This window comes from Xenopus tropicalis, chromosome 6, assembly GCF_000004195.4.
Source record: "Xenopus tropicalis strain Nigerian chromosome 6, UCB_Xtro_10.0, whole genome shotgun sequence".
Taxonomy (NCBI): domain Eukaryota; kingdom Metazoa; phylum Chordata; class Amphibia; order Anura; family Pipidae; genus Xenopus; species Xenopus tropicalis.
Genome location: NC_030682.2, coordinates 138,662,463 through 138,678,343, shown reverse-complemented (window position 1 = coordinate 138,678,343; position 15,881 = coordinate 138,662,463). Strand labels below are relative to the sequence as shown.

The 15,881-nt window shown below is 42.0% G+C and overlaps 1 protein-coding gene across 1 annotated transcript in view; it reads left to right on the top strand.

The window, feature by feature from the left end:
* sntb1 (syntrophin, beta 1 (dystrophin-associated protein A1, 59kDa, basic component 1)) overlaps positions 1-15,881 on the top strand; it is a 116,145-nt gene that overhangs the window by 46,591 nt on the left and 53,673 nt on the right. Inside the window, exon 2 of the mRNA XM_012965176.3 lies at positions 7,570-7,786. Within this exon, the coding sequence (XP_012820630.1) occupies positions 7,570-7,786 (217 nt within the window). The remainder of the gene's footprint in view (positions 1-7,569; positions 7,787-15,881) is intronic.

Sequence of the window (15,881 nt, the reverse complement as noted above, 5' to 3'; positions counted from 1 at the left end):
CATTATGCACCTCTACTAATAGAAAGAATGTCTACTACTTCACTAACAATGTCCCCAAAAACCTTGTTAGCACCAGGCAGCTGTTCCACTTCAGGCTGGCGATTTTCCCAGGCTGTGCGGGAGAGCGGGCAGCACCCAGAACACACTCTAGGATGTCAGCCAATCACCATCTGGTGGGCAGGCAGCCACCAGCTCGTAGGACCTGACAGGGAAGTCCCATTAGGACACACCCACTGCTCATTTGTAACACAAACATGGACCCCAGATGACCTATGGGGAACTACAATAAAGCTGTCACTTATAGAAGTAATTGTCTTTTTTAGCCAATATTTAAATTGGACATTGTATGTTATTTTCTAATTACCTTTATAATGAGGGTAATTAAAAAAAAAAAAAAAAAGCCGTAAACCCCTATCAAAACGTCTAAAGAGAATTCACTAAACAATTATCTGAAAAAGTCTTTTACACCTAATTTCTTTTTTCAAATTTTTATGGAGAATTTTCTTTTTTTACCCTTTAACCAGAACTTCCCCTTTAAAATGATGCATCGCATGTTGATTCAGTGCCTTCTTTTTTTTTTGCAAAGCAAAGGGTGTGACATAAAACACACAGCTAATGGGTTAAGCGTGTTCCCATGAGATGTTCCGCAGATGGCATGGCCCGCGGCCCGATGCTCTCTAGCTGCTGCTAAGTACATTGCAGCCCCCAATGCCCCCCGACACACAGCAGCTGGAAAGTTTTATTTAGCAGCCGCAGAAACTGCTCTCATGCTAAAAATAACAAGTTTACAATAGGCCTCAGTATCATTAACAGATGTGCACAGAACTTTTTTTTTATGCTGCGTAATTGTTATCCCCCCCCCCCCCACCCTTGCCTTTCATTTCCTGAAGAGCTATAGGGAGAGTATGTTAGTGTTTTTCTGAATACTTTTGTCATCAGGGCCTTGGGGGTTAAGGGTTGAACATTTAGGGGGTTAAAAGATGGTAGAAACGGATGCCAGACTGTAGAATGCCTGTAAGCAGTGCATTGGAATAACAGACCTTGAGTTGGGCATCCTTGGTCAAGCCTGGGGCAACTCAGGGGATCTATTTTTGTATAACTCTTATTTCATGTATTCATTCAGCTATTTTGTAAGGCTTCCTTTGTGCTTGGAATGATGTTTTTTTCCATTGCTATGGCTTAGTTACTCTAGCAACCAAGGAGCAGATAGGAAGCCAGAATGGAAAATCAGCAGTAGAGGGACTGAACAGAAATATAAGAAATAAAATATAAACAAAATATAAAAATAACAATCTCCCTACAATATAAAGCTCGCAGTCAACCTGTTTTATGGTTTCTGAGGTCAGTGGCCCCAGACATGCTGAAGATGCGGAACAGGAAATCTCATTCAAAAACGAGCCCTTATATATACATTTTGTTTCTTCCCTTTTGTGCATGCTTATAGAGGTATAAAGATAGGCAGTTAGTTATTCCCTAGATTCCCTGCAGGTATTCCTGGCTCAGCTTGCAGTTTCAGGCTTGCCCTTCTGCCATTGTCTTTAATGTTTGAGAGACCTCCTCTTATGTAATAACCCTCTAATAAGAAGGAGGCCTGGCCTAGAAACCTGGCCTAAGGGATTGGTCTAATGTCACTGAGGTATGGCCAGCCAATTAGGGCCATAATTAACAACTCCTTATATTTGCACTTAGCCTATACAGAGACCATAAAACTGTGCCGGCATTGTTATACCCCTGTACTAAGCACAGTTCTGCAGGGAAATCCGAGGGAACGATGTTTCTTTAAAGACTTGACAATTCCATTGGCGCAATAATGCATTATTGTCCATCCCTACCCCACTGGCTCATGGAGCGCACACAGAGAGAAGATGAACAAATAAACATAGTGTACTTGGGGCCGCGCCAGGAGAAACACTGGGCTCAGAATAGCAATTTCATATTTCACGGTTGGCAAAAAAGTGGAGTACATAGGAGGGAGCCTAATGAAATGCAATGCAGGCATCACAATGTTTGTCATGTGAGGGAACTTAGTTCATCAATAAAAGTTGACTTGTTTTACAGTAAAGTACCCAAATGTGGATGGAAGAAATGTAAGCAACAAATACAATTGACCCAGATCTTGGTAGTTTTACCCTTTTTGGTTCAAGGGTTGGCTGCCACTGAACAACTGGGTAGGTGGGGTAATGATGTAAAGAATAGCAACACATGAATCAGCCCAAAAGCAGAGGCTCCAGTAGATTTTGGCCAACTAGTTGCCCCCAGGGGCAGACCCACTAGTCACATTGCGCGGCTTACTTACATCATAATGATATTAGAGATGCAGAAGTGCAGCTTATATTGTGATCCCCATAATTAGCATGAGTTATGGTTAGTTTTGCCACTAGTGATGTGGGGGTTGATCCAAAACTTGGGGGACCTGTGGGTGGGGTGGGCTTGGGTTGAAACTTGGAGGACCATTGTGGATTCAGGTTGGGCGCAGGTCAGACTGTGGAAGTACACTCTTCCTCTGCTACTGAAGTTTTGTTGTCTTGGAACCAGAAGCCCACCCAGAAGTAGTGCATGGAGCAGTAAAATATGAGGTGGTGTGATGACTTAAAAGCAGAGGAACTAGGGTTGCCACCTGTCTGGTTTTAACAGGGTTGTCAGGGTCAAAAACTGGGCAGGATTCTCGAAGACTGACGTGGTGATTGGCCCTGGAAGCAGGGATTAGGGACCAAATGTCAACCCTAGTTATGGTAGATGGCATGGTGTCTGCACGCCTTTAGTGATGTTGCACTGTAGTGCCAGAGGGGCTGCTGTAAGATACCATAGACACCAGGCCCGGATTTGTGGCGAGGCCACAAAGGCCCCGACCTAGGATGGTACAAGTTTAGGTGTTGTCATACAGAGCAATGGGACCTCTCCCCACTGCTCTGTATGGGAGTTTAAATGTTTGCCAATGTACGCTCGTAACTGTGCGCGCTGATAGACACTCACTATTTATTGGGCTTGTAGGGGGCTGTTTGGGCCTCTGTGTACTTGGAATGTCAAGGCCTATTTTGAATCCCAGTCCAGAAATGCAGATGGGCCTGTCCCTATTTGAGAAAACCTACTCTCATAACCACAGCTAAGCAGATATGGATCAGCGCCAGCAGTAATAACACTTTATCCTCGCTTTCCAATAAAGTAAGTTCATTTTAGCCTTTTCAAATCCTAGTTTGGCTTTTTAAATATGAGCATTAAGTAAACTAATCTTTATTAAAACCAAGAGGAGTTTTATAAAGAGAAGCCGTACTGCCGTGCTCCCGGTGCCAAAAACCTCTGTTTTTCTATGCTTGGATTCATTTATTAAACAGAGAAACACAAAGGAGAAATTGCTTAAAGCATATTTTACTGGACTGGCTATAAAATGAGATTATAAACTGCAGGAGGGAGCTGTCAGCTCCAATATGAACTTGGCTTAATTATTGTGCTCTAGGACAATTAGGCAAAGCACTGAAAACTTTATAAATAATGAAAATCTATTTTCCTTTATCAAACATTTCATATTGTTTTCTGCACTGCTGGGTCTGATTCCTGAGAAAATGTGGCAGAAGCCAGTGAATTAACAGACCTGGAGGGGAACTGAAGTCTGCTACACTCTTTCAAGAGTCAGAACCGAGAGTGCTGAGAACAGAAGGGAGTAAAGAAATAACCTGAACACCATTGAAACCCTTTAATTCGTATATATTGGAATATTTCTTAATAAAATATTTGCATTTATTGTGCAAAAATAGAAATTGGGCAAAGAGCACCTTCCCTTTAGAGAACACAGACAGGGTTTGAAGCCAGTCTTACTATAGTAGCACCACGGGACATTTCAAATATCATGCAGTATTTTTAATCAAGCGCAATGTGAAAGCTAATCCCCCCTCACAGAGAATCAAAGAGACTTAAAGGGCAACACTTTCAAGTTCTTTTCATTTATCCAGAAGGTCGAATGCCATGTAAAGTTTAAGGCAGGGCTCGGTTTACAGCTTGGGATCTGCAATTATGTTGGGTTAAAATGCTGCCCTTATTGTGGTTTATTTCTACTGCCCCGTGCCCATTTCTTGCAAAGAAACTATTTAACCCCCAGGCCTATTTTATTGCATCTTACTTATATTAAAGGGGACCTGTCACCCTAAGCAATAATAACAAATTATTTTCTGTTTTGTTTGCCAAGCAAAATAAACTTGACTTACACTATATAAATAATATAAATCTTGTTTCCTTCAGTCTTGGCATTACACAATTACAGCAAGCAGGTAGGCGTCATTTTGTGGGCACTGCTTTGTATCACCCCAAAATCTTGTTTATGTGCCAGAATGGGGGGACCTGATGCCCATGACCATGCACTGGCTGCAGAATTAGATGGTGAGGAGGGAGGGAAAGTGAGTGCTGAATGGAAAGTGAAAATAATTTTCAGTGCCGCCCCTATGTCTTGTAAGCTCTTTTGGGCAGGGCTCTCTTCACCTCTTGTATCGGTTACTGATTGCTTTATATGTTACTCTGTATGTCCAATGTATGAAACCCACTTATTGTACAGCGCTGCGGAATATGTTGGCGCTTAATAAATAAATGTTAATGTAAAAATGTAATGTAATATGTCTAAGGCATAGTGGTGGGGCAGGCAATATATGATTGACAGCTGGGATTTTTAAATGCCATTATAATGGGTATGGATGTGTTAAATAAAAAGTATTTTGGGTTTTATTATACAGCTTTTGATGTCTGGGTGACAGTTCCCCTTAAAGAGGGCTAATTATATAAGGGAGCATACGCCAAATGTAGGGCAAAGTGCACAGAAACAAGTGCAAACTGCCATGCTTTTTGTACATTTGCACCTTCACTTTTCAGAATTGCCACAGGTCTTTGGATTCCAAAATGAAGACAGGCATCTGCCCCATGAATACAGTGTTACCTGCATTTAGCAGCACTGCATTCATGAGGGGCTGGCAGTGGGAGGCACATATGTGTTCCACCTCTTCCCCCCTACCCTACTCCAGTGGGTGCATTGCAGGAAAGAGCCCTGTTCTATGTGTGCCCTGTGGCAGCTGTAGGTACAGAGCTGTGTTGTGCCCCCTATCTGGCATTAGGTGTAGAATGCAGATACTGTATGCGTTAGCCACAAGTCCTATGAGAATGAGCACTAAGGGGCATGATTTTGCACTCCTTTGTGCTCCTATGTTTGTGGCAGGGACTTAAAGTAAATTGTCCCTATAGTGTTAAAGCTGCAAATTTTCCAACATCTTTAACAAAAATGTAGTGCAACTGGTTTCCATCAATGTTTCCTTATATTTATTTTTCTTGGGCAGAAAGGTGGGTGGGTTGGAATAATCTGTCCTCGAAATTTGTGGGCATGTATGAGCACATGGCTTACAGCAGTGTATCAGTGTCTCGAGGATCCAGATGAATTTTAAAGGAAAACTATACCCTAAAAATGAATACTCAACCAACAGATTTTATATTATATTTTTATTTTATATTATTAACAGTTTATGTTATGTTACGTGTCCTATTAAAGAATCTCACCAAACTGGAATATATATATCAGTAAATATTGCCCTTTTACATCCTTTCCCTTGAGCCGCCATTTAGTGATGGGCTGTGTGCTCCCTCAGAGATCAGCTGACAGGAAGTAATGCAGCTCTGAGTGTAACAGGAAGTAGTGTGGGAGTAAAAGGCAGAACTCTGCCCATTCATTGGCTGATGTGGCCTAGCATGTATGTGTGCCTTGGTTCCAGGGCCGCTGCTGGCCAAATGGGTGCCCTAAGCAGAAATTTACTTTTGTGCCCCCTCCCCCAAATATTGCGTAAAAAAAAAAAAGTAAAAATAAAATTGGCCAAATAGGCAGCCGTAACAAAGGTGAGGGTGCGCGGCGCGCGTCATCACGTGTGCTTAGCCTACTCTGCGTTCGCCGTAAAATGCAATGTATACGTTTATATTTTTGTTTATTTGTATATGTATATTATTAATATTAATTTATTATTATAATATATAAAAACGTTTTTTTTGAGCAGCTGGGATGGTGCCCCCCTGGGAGTTGGTGCCCTACGCAGACTGCGTACTTTGCATATAGGGAGCGGCGGCAGGGTCGGACAGGGCCGCCAGGACACCGGGAAAAATCCCAGTGGGCCCCGGCTCTAGTGGGCCCCGGGCCGACCCTTGCCGGCGGGGGTTAGGGGACGCACCTGGCTGGGGGCACCTGCAGGGCCCCTGGAACAGGAGTCCCGGTGGGCCCTTCACCCCCCAGTCCGACCCTGAGCGGCGTTACTGCTTGGTTCATATGTATGATCCCAGGGGGCGGCCCTTAGTACTTAAAATGACAATTTTCTATTTAAGATTACCCAATGACACATACATATATATATATTTATGAAAATGGTTTATTTAGATGAAGCAGGGTTTTACATATGAGCTTGTTTATGCAATATATGTTGCTTTTTACCTACATTTATTGGAGGTATAGTTTTCCTTTAGAGGTAAGCTTCACAATGCACAAATTGGTTAGAAATATATAATGTACCTAGCTCTCATTGTTATTTTCTGCTGTAAAAAGAGGGGGCCTTATGGGACTTATGGGCCTTAGGCCATAAGGGTGGATGTGATAACTGTATAAATGCACTCAAAATTGCATCCACCCAAATAAGATTCAGAGAGGCCATTGCATCAATACACATCCCACCATATTTGTTCCTTGCACCTAAATGCCAGTTGCTTTGTTTGATAAAGTGCAAGGAAGCCTTCATAATTAACGCAAGATGTTACTTACCAGGGCAAGCAACAACTCATATGCAATTTACCAAAGCAAAAGAAATGGGCCCTTTCATCAGTCTGCTTTCCAGAGACCACGTCCCTAGATGGTACATTGCCCAGAAGCTGATATGAAGGGGAATATTATAGGAAATACACCAAGGGGCATAGCAACCAATCGACAATTAGAATTTAACGGTCACCTACAAGTTAGAAAACAATAGCAAAGATCTGCTTGGTTGCTATGGGCAACCTCACCGGTGAAGCTGGCTTACACATTATAATAAATATGCCATTAATGTATAGTGGATTCCCCCCATGCTGAATACTGTTACAGGAACTTCCTTTAATTAAATCTGCATGCCGGTGTCACTCTGTCATTATTTTTAGTCTTTTGCTGCTGTCTTACCCTTAATTCCCGCACTTCGTTTGATCATATTGTAGCAGTTCTCTTTTATTAAATCAAGAATTTATAATGTAGATGAAAAGACTCCTTTGAAGTCGTTCACCCCAGGAAAAAAAAAAAAAAGAAAGAAAAAACAAGCCCTGACGTACAGAGCCACCTATTTCCCTGTAAATGTAAATGTAGAATGTTATTCTCCATAAATTGAAGAATTAAAAGTGAAAACAGTAGGTTGGTACAGTATGAGAGTCTATTGGGGGGCGGTTGCAGGTTAGGAAGGAACAGATGGGGTAGGAAGAGAGAAGAAGATCACGTTTTGGGGGTGAAACTCACAGCAGTAATGGGTGTCATGTCCAGTATGTGACTATAGCAGATATAGATATAGGTTCTCATCAGTTGTTTGATTTATTTTGCAGTGAAATACATGAGAGAAGCAACGCCCTACGTGAAGAAAGGATCCCCCGTTTCGGAAATAGGGTGGGAGACGCCTCCTCCAGAATCCCCGCGATTAGGGAACACATCCGTATGTCCGCCCTCGCCCGTTGCTCTTTCCATCCATGGAGACAGGAAGAGCATCCCTCTGAAGATGTGCTACGTGACCAGGAGCATGACAGTGCCTGATCCAGAGAACAGGTGACGTTCTGCACTTTAATGTTTAACTTAGCACCCTTAGGGCAAATCTCCGTTGTCGCGGGCGGCTAATCTCCCCGCAAATCCATCCCACTGGCTACAATGTAAATCGCCGGTGGGATGGCATACACGGCGCCGCAATTTGCCAAATTCGCCGAAGTTGCCTTGAGAGGAACTTTGGTGACTTCGGCAAATCGCGGCGCCGCGATTAATCTCCCCGTGTGTCACGGCCCTTAATAGAGAAGGAAAGTTACAGTCACTGCCATCCAAGCCATCAGCTCTACAGCATGTAGATTTTAAAGGAGAAGGAAAGGTAAAAATCTAAGTAGTTGCTCTGAGGATTGCAGTTCCAGTATGAGTGCTCCATCTTGCAACTTCTTTTCAGCAGTGCCTGAGAACTGTAGTCTTTCCAGAGTTACAATGCGAAAATGCTGCATTTTATATATATATGAACTGTACTGTACCAGCCTAGAGGTTTAGCAGCCCTATAGCGGTAATAGCCCAGACCAAAACTATCAATGTCACCTGTTTTGGTTCTTGTTAGTCCATCTTTTGTGTGTCAGTGGCACTGCACATGCTCAGTGTGCTCTGAAAATGAGGTTCATCTCTCATAGACACTAATGCTGCAGGACTGATTATTAATTCTTATAATGCATTGGTCTCTGAACTGCCATGAACTATTAATCATCTTTCTATCATGATTTTTATATTCTATATATACATTATATTGTGAGTTGATCCCCAAGCTCAGGTAAGTGCCAGCAGCACAGAGTATGTGCTGTGAATCAGGAGAAAAGATGGGAGGTTACTGGGGTAATGCAGGAGAATGAAGGGAGGCAAAAGCATGGTCTTTGGTGCTTACTGACTTTGGACTTTGGCGGGGGCCGTGCTGAACCACCTCACGGCAGCTACACAAAAGTGAATTTTATATTGTATATATACTCTATGATGCACTCCCTCACTTTTCCCCGCTGTGAGTTACAGGTTAAACTCAATTTCGCTAAACATACTTGCGTTGAAATGCCCTCCTTGCTCTTCTGTATAGTTGCTCTTGGTGCCGGTCCTTCCTTCCTTCCATTTTGAATCAAATGCTGTTGCTATTGATGCAGAGGAACCCTAAAGGGTTTGCCACCTCCTGACCAAGGCGTAGCTCCAGGGTTCCCACTGTGGCCAGCATCAGTTTGCAATACGCAGGCGGAGGAAAGCAGACAATCCGCAATGTGTGCCCCTGCCATAAGTGTGGCAACTATGGCTTTGGATCAATAACTCATCAGAGACCCCTCCCTACCTACAAACTACACAAACCTGTACCTTATATAATGGAAAGTGTGGGGTAATGTGATCTTTGTGGTGCAAGTGTTAGCAGTTTTATTGCTTTTAAGAAGACTTTTTATTTTTGCTCTGTCAGATTCCTTTTTTTTTTTTTACTACATACAGATGCGCAGCTTCTATTGTTTTCAGCTGTGGAAAGGGGCAATTTACAGAAAATTATAGAATGGTGACCAGGGTTTCCATGACAATCTGTGATTATCACAAGTGTGATGTTATGTGCAGTCAGTGCGACTCCGTTTGCTGTTGTTACATAACAGTCACAGTCAGGAGGAACAGCACCTTAAACTGTAATGACATATATTTCAGCAATTTCTGGGTAAGCAAGCCATTTACTGGAGAAAGCCTGTGTTATTTATGTGCAAGGTGCAGCTGAGCTGAGGGCATGATCAGGGCCATATTTATACATAGACACCCCAGGGCCCATGTCTAGGGTGGCAGCATATATATATATAGGGTGCCTATATGATAGATTCATTTTTTAAAAAAATAAATAAAAACTCTCCCCAGCCCACTTAGCTCACATACAATGACGTTTCTTCGTGTCCAGTCCCCATTGCTCCGTATGGCACATAAAAATAGGTGCGGTCGCATTAAAAGGGGCGCGGTCCTGTAAAAAAAGGTATAGCCGTGTGCGTTGCACACATCAAAAATACACATGCCACCACATGCCGTTTACTAAATATTTCTCCGTTTCACTAGTTTTTCCATAGTTTTCCATGAGAATTTTCCAGCGAAGCAAAACAGATTCACCCATCACTACTCCAGATCTCTCGCAATCCCCTCCTGAACCCCACTGCTTATGAACCCCCTGAACATGTCTATTTGCTGCAGAGTTGTAGAGTAGTGCAGTGGGTGTTAGGTGCCATTTTCAGGTCGTCTTCTCTGCAATTTTCCGACATCAGTGTGCACAGTTTAAACTCATCCAGACAGAGGCACCACTGGGCCCCCCAACGAAAAAAAATTCTGAGGGGCTCAGCTTACACCCACTGTTACCCAGCACGCTGTCCGCCCCCTGCCTACCTGTTTCCCCATGATTACCCTCTGTCATTGTCCTCCACTCCCTATCTGCATGAAAGCTAGTGGCTAGGGAGGGATTATTTAACTTATTAACTATAAGGGAAGCTTCTTCTATAGTTACACCACTGGATCCGGACTTAGCAGAAACAAGGAGCCGAAGCAGTGCGAAATGGCAGCTACCACCCTTGCTGTGCTACTGTGCTTTTCACAACATGGCATAATTCATAACGTATTCTCAGAAGAAATTTGTTTACGCAGTTTCTAATGGCTAACATTAACAAAATATTTTTGGGATCAAAGACATTTCAGCCAGATTTGATGTAAAATAAAAAGAGACATTGGCTTACCAGGCTGCAAGGCCCTTCCCAGTTGGTTCCAACAGACCAGTTGGATGCATTTTATGGCTGATGGAGTAACCCAGGAGGCAAATTTTACCTCTGCACCTACTTGGCTCCATTTCACTGTAAGTACCGCATAACATAATTTATATAAATACCATTCAAAGCATGAAGCTGTTATACTTGTCCCTTTGCTGAAGCACAGGCTGATTGGGAACCTCGCCGTGACATTGGCAGTGGTGGAAATTGCTTGGGCCTTCCTATCTAAATACCAGGCCGGTCTTTGCTTTTGTGGAGCACCTGCTGCTTTGTCCTGATTACAGCTCCATAGACAGAGATCCATTAATGCAGCACAACACTTTTCTTTGGCACAGACCAACCGGGCCGCTTTCATGTTCTGCCTTTTATAAAGTGAATGATCTCGCTAGGTTTTTTTTTTTTTGTCAATGTCATTTTTCTCCATTTCTTTTCATTTGAAAACTCATCTGTATTGTTCTCCTGCCATAGTGTATCCCGTCACAGTTTAATAGGCACCCTGCGTTATCCATTGGAATATCCCTTACCAAATATTAATATCAGGTTCTGCCTTGAAACCCTGAGCCGGCACATCTCTATTATTCTACTTAATATTACCCTGGGTGAAAATAATCCCATCGGAATGATTTATGTCTTTGTGAGCACAAAAGGAAAACCAAATGATAAGATAACAAGGTACAAATAATATTTACTTTATTTCTCTTAGCCACCTGGGTTCCAAGGAGTTCAACTATGGCACTTATTGGAGCCCAACCAATTAAGGGATTGTGACAACTAGAGGAATTCCTGTATTATCCTTAGTAGTATCCGACTACATTACTTCTGCGTTAATACCGGCCTTTGGTATGGGGGACAGGCAGTAACATCAGTTTGGGTGGGTAAATGGGCGAGACAGAGGCGTACATCTACTTAAAAGGGGAGTGATCACCATGTAGAGGATCAGCGAAGGGAGGGATCTATAGGAATAGTTGTTGGCCTTACAAATTTACAGTCAAATATTTTGCTGGTAATTTTGTAATACCGGCACCGGCCCTAGCTGGCAATTTGCCGGCTAGGTGGACAAAATACTGGCTTGGTAGCAACCCTAAAAGGAATCCATAATTCCCTTTTTCAAATGTAAGAAGTTGTTTTTTTGAGATACCATAAATTATGAACAAACAATTGCTGCATTAAAGCCACATCTTGTCCAAGTTGGTTCAGCGAGGGCCAATTTATTTAAAATTCCAAATCAGAGATTTGCCATGAACTCACACACGCAAATAATCACAGCAAAGAAAATTCACAAGAATTTCCTAGATAAATTGTGGTAAAAATAAATAAAAACAACTTTTTGACTTTTTGATATTTAACTGCGATTGTGAAAAATAAGAAATGAGAATTTCTTACAGCTAAAATCTGTTGAAATGCCATAAATTTATTAGGAAGTGTATTGTCACTATTCAAGCAAGTTGTAATAAGAGTTTTTTTTACTACAGGTATCAGACACCTTATCCGGAAACCCATTATCCAGAAAGTTCAGAAATTACAGAAATGCCATCTCCCATAGACTCCATTTAAATCAAATAATTCACATTTTTAAAAATGATTTCCTTTTTCTCTGTAATAATAAAACAGTACCTGTACTTGATCCCAACTAAGATATAATTACCCCTTATTGGGGGCAGAACAGTCCTATTGGGTTTATTTAATGGTTAAATGATTCCCTTTTCTCTGTAATAATAAAACAGTACCTGTACTTGATCCCAACTAAGATATAATTACCCCTTATTGGGGGCAGAACAGCCCTATTGGTTTTATTTAATTGTTAAATGATTCCCTTTTCTCTGTAATAATAAAACAGTACCTGTACTTGATCCCAACTAAGATATAATTACCCCTTATTGGGGGCAGAACAGCCCTATTGGGTTTATTTAATGGTTAAATGATTCCCTTTTCTCTGTAATAATAAAACAGTACCTGTACTTGATCCCAACTAAGATATAATTACCCCTTATTGGGGGCAGAACAGTCCTATTGGGTTTATTTAATGGTTAAATGATTCCCTTTTCTCTGTAATAATAAAACAGTACCTGTACTTGATCCCAACTAAGATATAATTACCCTTATTGGGGGCAGAACAGCCCTATTGGGTTTATTTAATGGTTAAATGATTCCCTTTTCTCTGTAATAATAAAACAGTACCTGTACTTGATCCCAACTAAGATATAATTACCCCTTATTGGGGGCAGAACAGCCCTATTGGGTTTATTTAATGGTTAAATGATTCCCTTTTCTCTGTAATAATAAAACAGTACCTGTACTTGATCCCAACTAAGATATAATTACCCCTTATTGGGGGCAGAACAGCCCTATTGGGTTTATTTAATGGTTAAATGATTCCCTTTTCTCTGTAATAATAAAACAGTACCTGTACTTGATCCCAACTAAGATATAATTACCCCTTATTGGGGGCAGAACAGCCCTATTGGGTTTATTTAATGGTTAAATGATTCCCTTTTCTCTGTAATAATAAAACAGTACCTGTACTTGATCCCAACTAAGATATAATTACCCCTTATTGGGGCAGAACAGCCCTATTGGGTTTATTTCATGGTTAAATGATTCCCTTTTCTCTGTAATAATAAAACAGTACCTGTACTTGATCCCAACTAAGATATAATTAATCCCTGTTGGAGGCAAAACAATTCTGTTGGGTTTAATTATTGTTTAAATAATGTTTTTAGCAGACTTTAGGAATCAGATCCGAATTACGGAAAAAACCCTTATCCGGAAAACCCCAGGTCCTGAGCATTCTGGATAATGGGTCCCATACCTGTAGTGTATTTATTTCATGATTGTTCTTTTTCCTGCAATCATTGCAGTCATTTTCTACATTAGAAAGAGAGAACTTGCAAGGTACCCTGTTACTTGTGCCGTTTCTCTGGAAGGAATTTGTATTTTTTCCCCGTGCTCATGCAGATTTCCTCTGGGTCCATCAGTTTACTCCCAAAATCAAAAAACAAATACAGGCAGGGTATATAGGCTCCTGATTAAATTACATTTTAGTAAAACTTTCTGTATTAGTGAATATTTCAAGGGCAAGGAAGGAGGAATTAGTATGTATTTTCAGGATGAGGTAGGCAGTTTAACTAAGCACAAATGGCCTGAAAGACTAATGTTCTTGAGAAACGTAAAGCAAAGGCCACTGAGCTCGGCCTCCTACATTATTCTTATCTGTCCCTATGGGATTCTCAGTATTCCGCCTCCTGAACTGGGCTGCAGAACCCTGCAAAGCACTGAACCCAACCAATTAGATTGATTCCATCAGGTCAGACAGGTGACAACAGCTGACCAACAATGTATTTCCACTCTCCCACCCCTGTGAATTCATTCACTTTCCCTGGTAATCCATTACTGTATTCCAGCAAGGGTTGCACAAATAATTGCACCCAATTTATAGTTTTGCCCTACTTCTGAACTGAGATTCAAAAAAAAAGAAAAAAGAAATCAATTTATTCAGGGCAGGCAGAAAGCCTCCTTGCTCATCGATGTGAAACTGACGTTTGTGCTTCTGAGAAAAGTCTCTCTTTCTTATTTAGAATTTGACTTCAGATAAAGGCCAAGCAATCAGCGCAATGTGGTTCTTTTGTTATTGCATTACCTCTTGTCCAAGTATTTAGCACTTTATGGTTATCATCAAGTGTTATTAACAAAGATGTACAATAGAAGTACCACATACAAGGGGCATAGGGGACCCTGTTTATTAGAACAGCATAGCGATAGTGAATGGAAAGCAATCCTGGGTAACCAGTGGAATTTCCATCACTGCTGCGAATATCTGCATTCAGAACATGACTTGTCACTTAAAGGAAAACTAAAGCTAAAGAAAACTAAAGAAACCCCCAATAAATATATTCAAAAGCTAACAAACTCACAAACAAACCCCTGCCAGATTCAGAATATGCCACACATAGGCAGCATAGGGAAGGCAGAGTATGGCACACACAGGCAGCATAGGGCAGGCACAGTATGGCACACACAGGCAGCATAGGGCAGGCAGAATATGGCACACACAGGCAGGGTAGCGCAGGCAGAGTATGGCACACAGAGGCAGCATAGGGCAGGCAGAATATGACACACACAGGCAGCATAGGGCAGGCAGAGTATGGCACACACAGGCAGCATAGGGCAGGCAGAGTATGACACACACAGGCAGCATAGGGCAGGCAGATTATGGCACACACAGGCAGCATAGGGCAGGCAGAGTATGGCACACACAGGCAGGGTAGGGCAGGCAGAGTATGGCACACACAGGCAGCATAGGGCAGGTAGATTATGGCACACACAGGCAGCATAGGGCAGGCAGAGTATGGCACACACAGGCAGGGTAGGGCAGGCAGAGTATGGCACATACAGGCAGCATAGGGCAGGCAGAGTATGACACACACAGGCAGCATAGGGCAGGCAGAGTATGGCACACACAGGCAGGTTAGAGCAGGGCAGTCAGAGTAAGAAAGAGACAGAGAAAGCTATCATGACTACACAAGTAACTGATCATGACCACGCCAACAGTTTATACTGTATTACATACAGTGACACAATGCCAACACTCTCCTACAGTCTGTCTGAGGTGTGAGCAGGGGAACAATGTGGGCGCTTACAGTCTGAGGTCTCACAGGTATGAACAATACCATTTAAAGCTTACACAAAGGTAAGCAGTCACAGCAGCCAGACAGGTGGGGGGCCATAAAGAAAGGGGCCCGCAGCCCGCCACTTGGATAGCACTGGCCTTAATCATTGCTGTTATAAGGCTACTGAACCCCCTGGCTGGTACAGTAAGTTTATTATATAAAATGCAGCATTTCTACCCATGTTCATTTTAAGGATTTCGTTCTCCTTTAAGTGATATTGAGCTAAAATGACGCCACTGGCAGGCCTTTGTGTACCCGCAATTATAATGGGAGAAAATTAAAGCAAATCAATCTTTTCCAGGGCTATGCCCATTCACTCTGTCTTCAAGCAGCTTATGATTCCCAGCAGTTCAAATGTTATCCCAGTTACTAAATGGTGCTTTTTTTATGTTTTTTATTATTTCTTGAGCTAAAAGGGCATTCAGGGAAATCAAAGCTACTCCATGTTTGTTCCTTGTGGGGTCGATAATTACATCACAAGAGCACAGATAAGCAGGAGTCCATTAAGATGGTGGTAATCTAATTACTGAGAGATAGGAAAAATCATACATTTGTGTGATTAAAACAAAAAGAAAGTATGTTCATTACAAGCCCTATTCATTGCACTCAACAAGAGCGTATATTTCCCCTTTAATTTACTCCGTCTGGGAAATACTTTTCACCGCACATTTTTGCATGGGTTTCAAGTTCTACGATGAAGAGTAG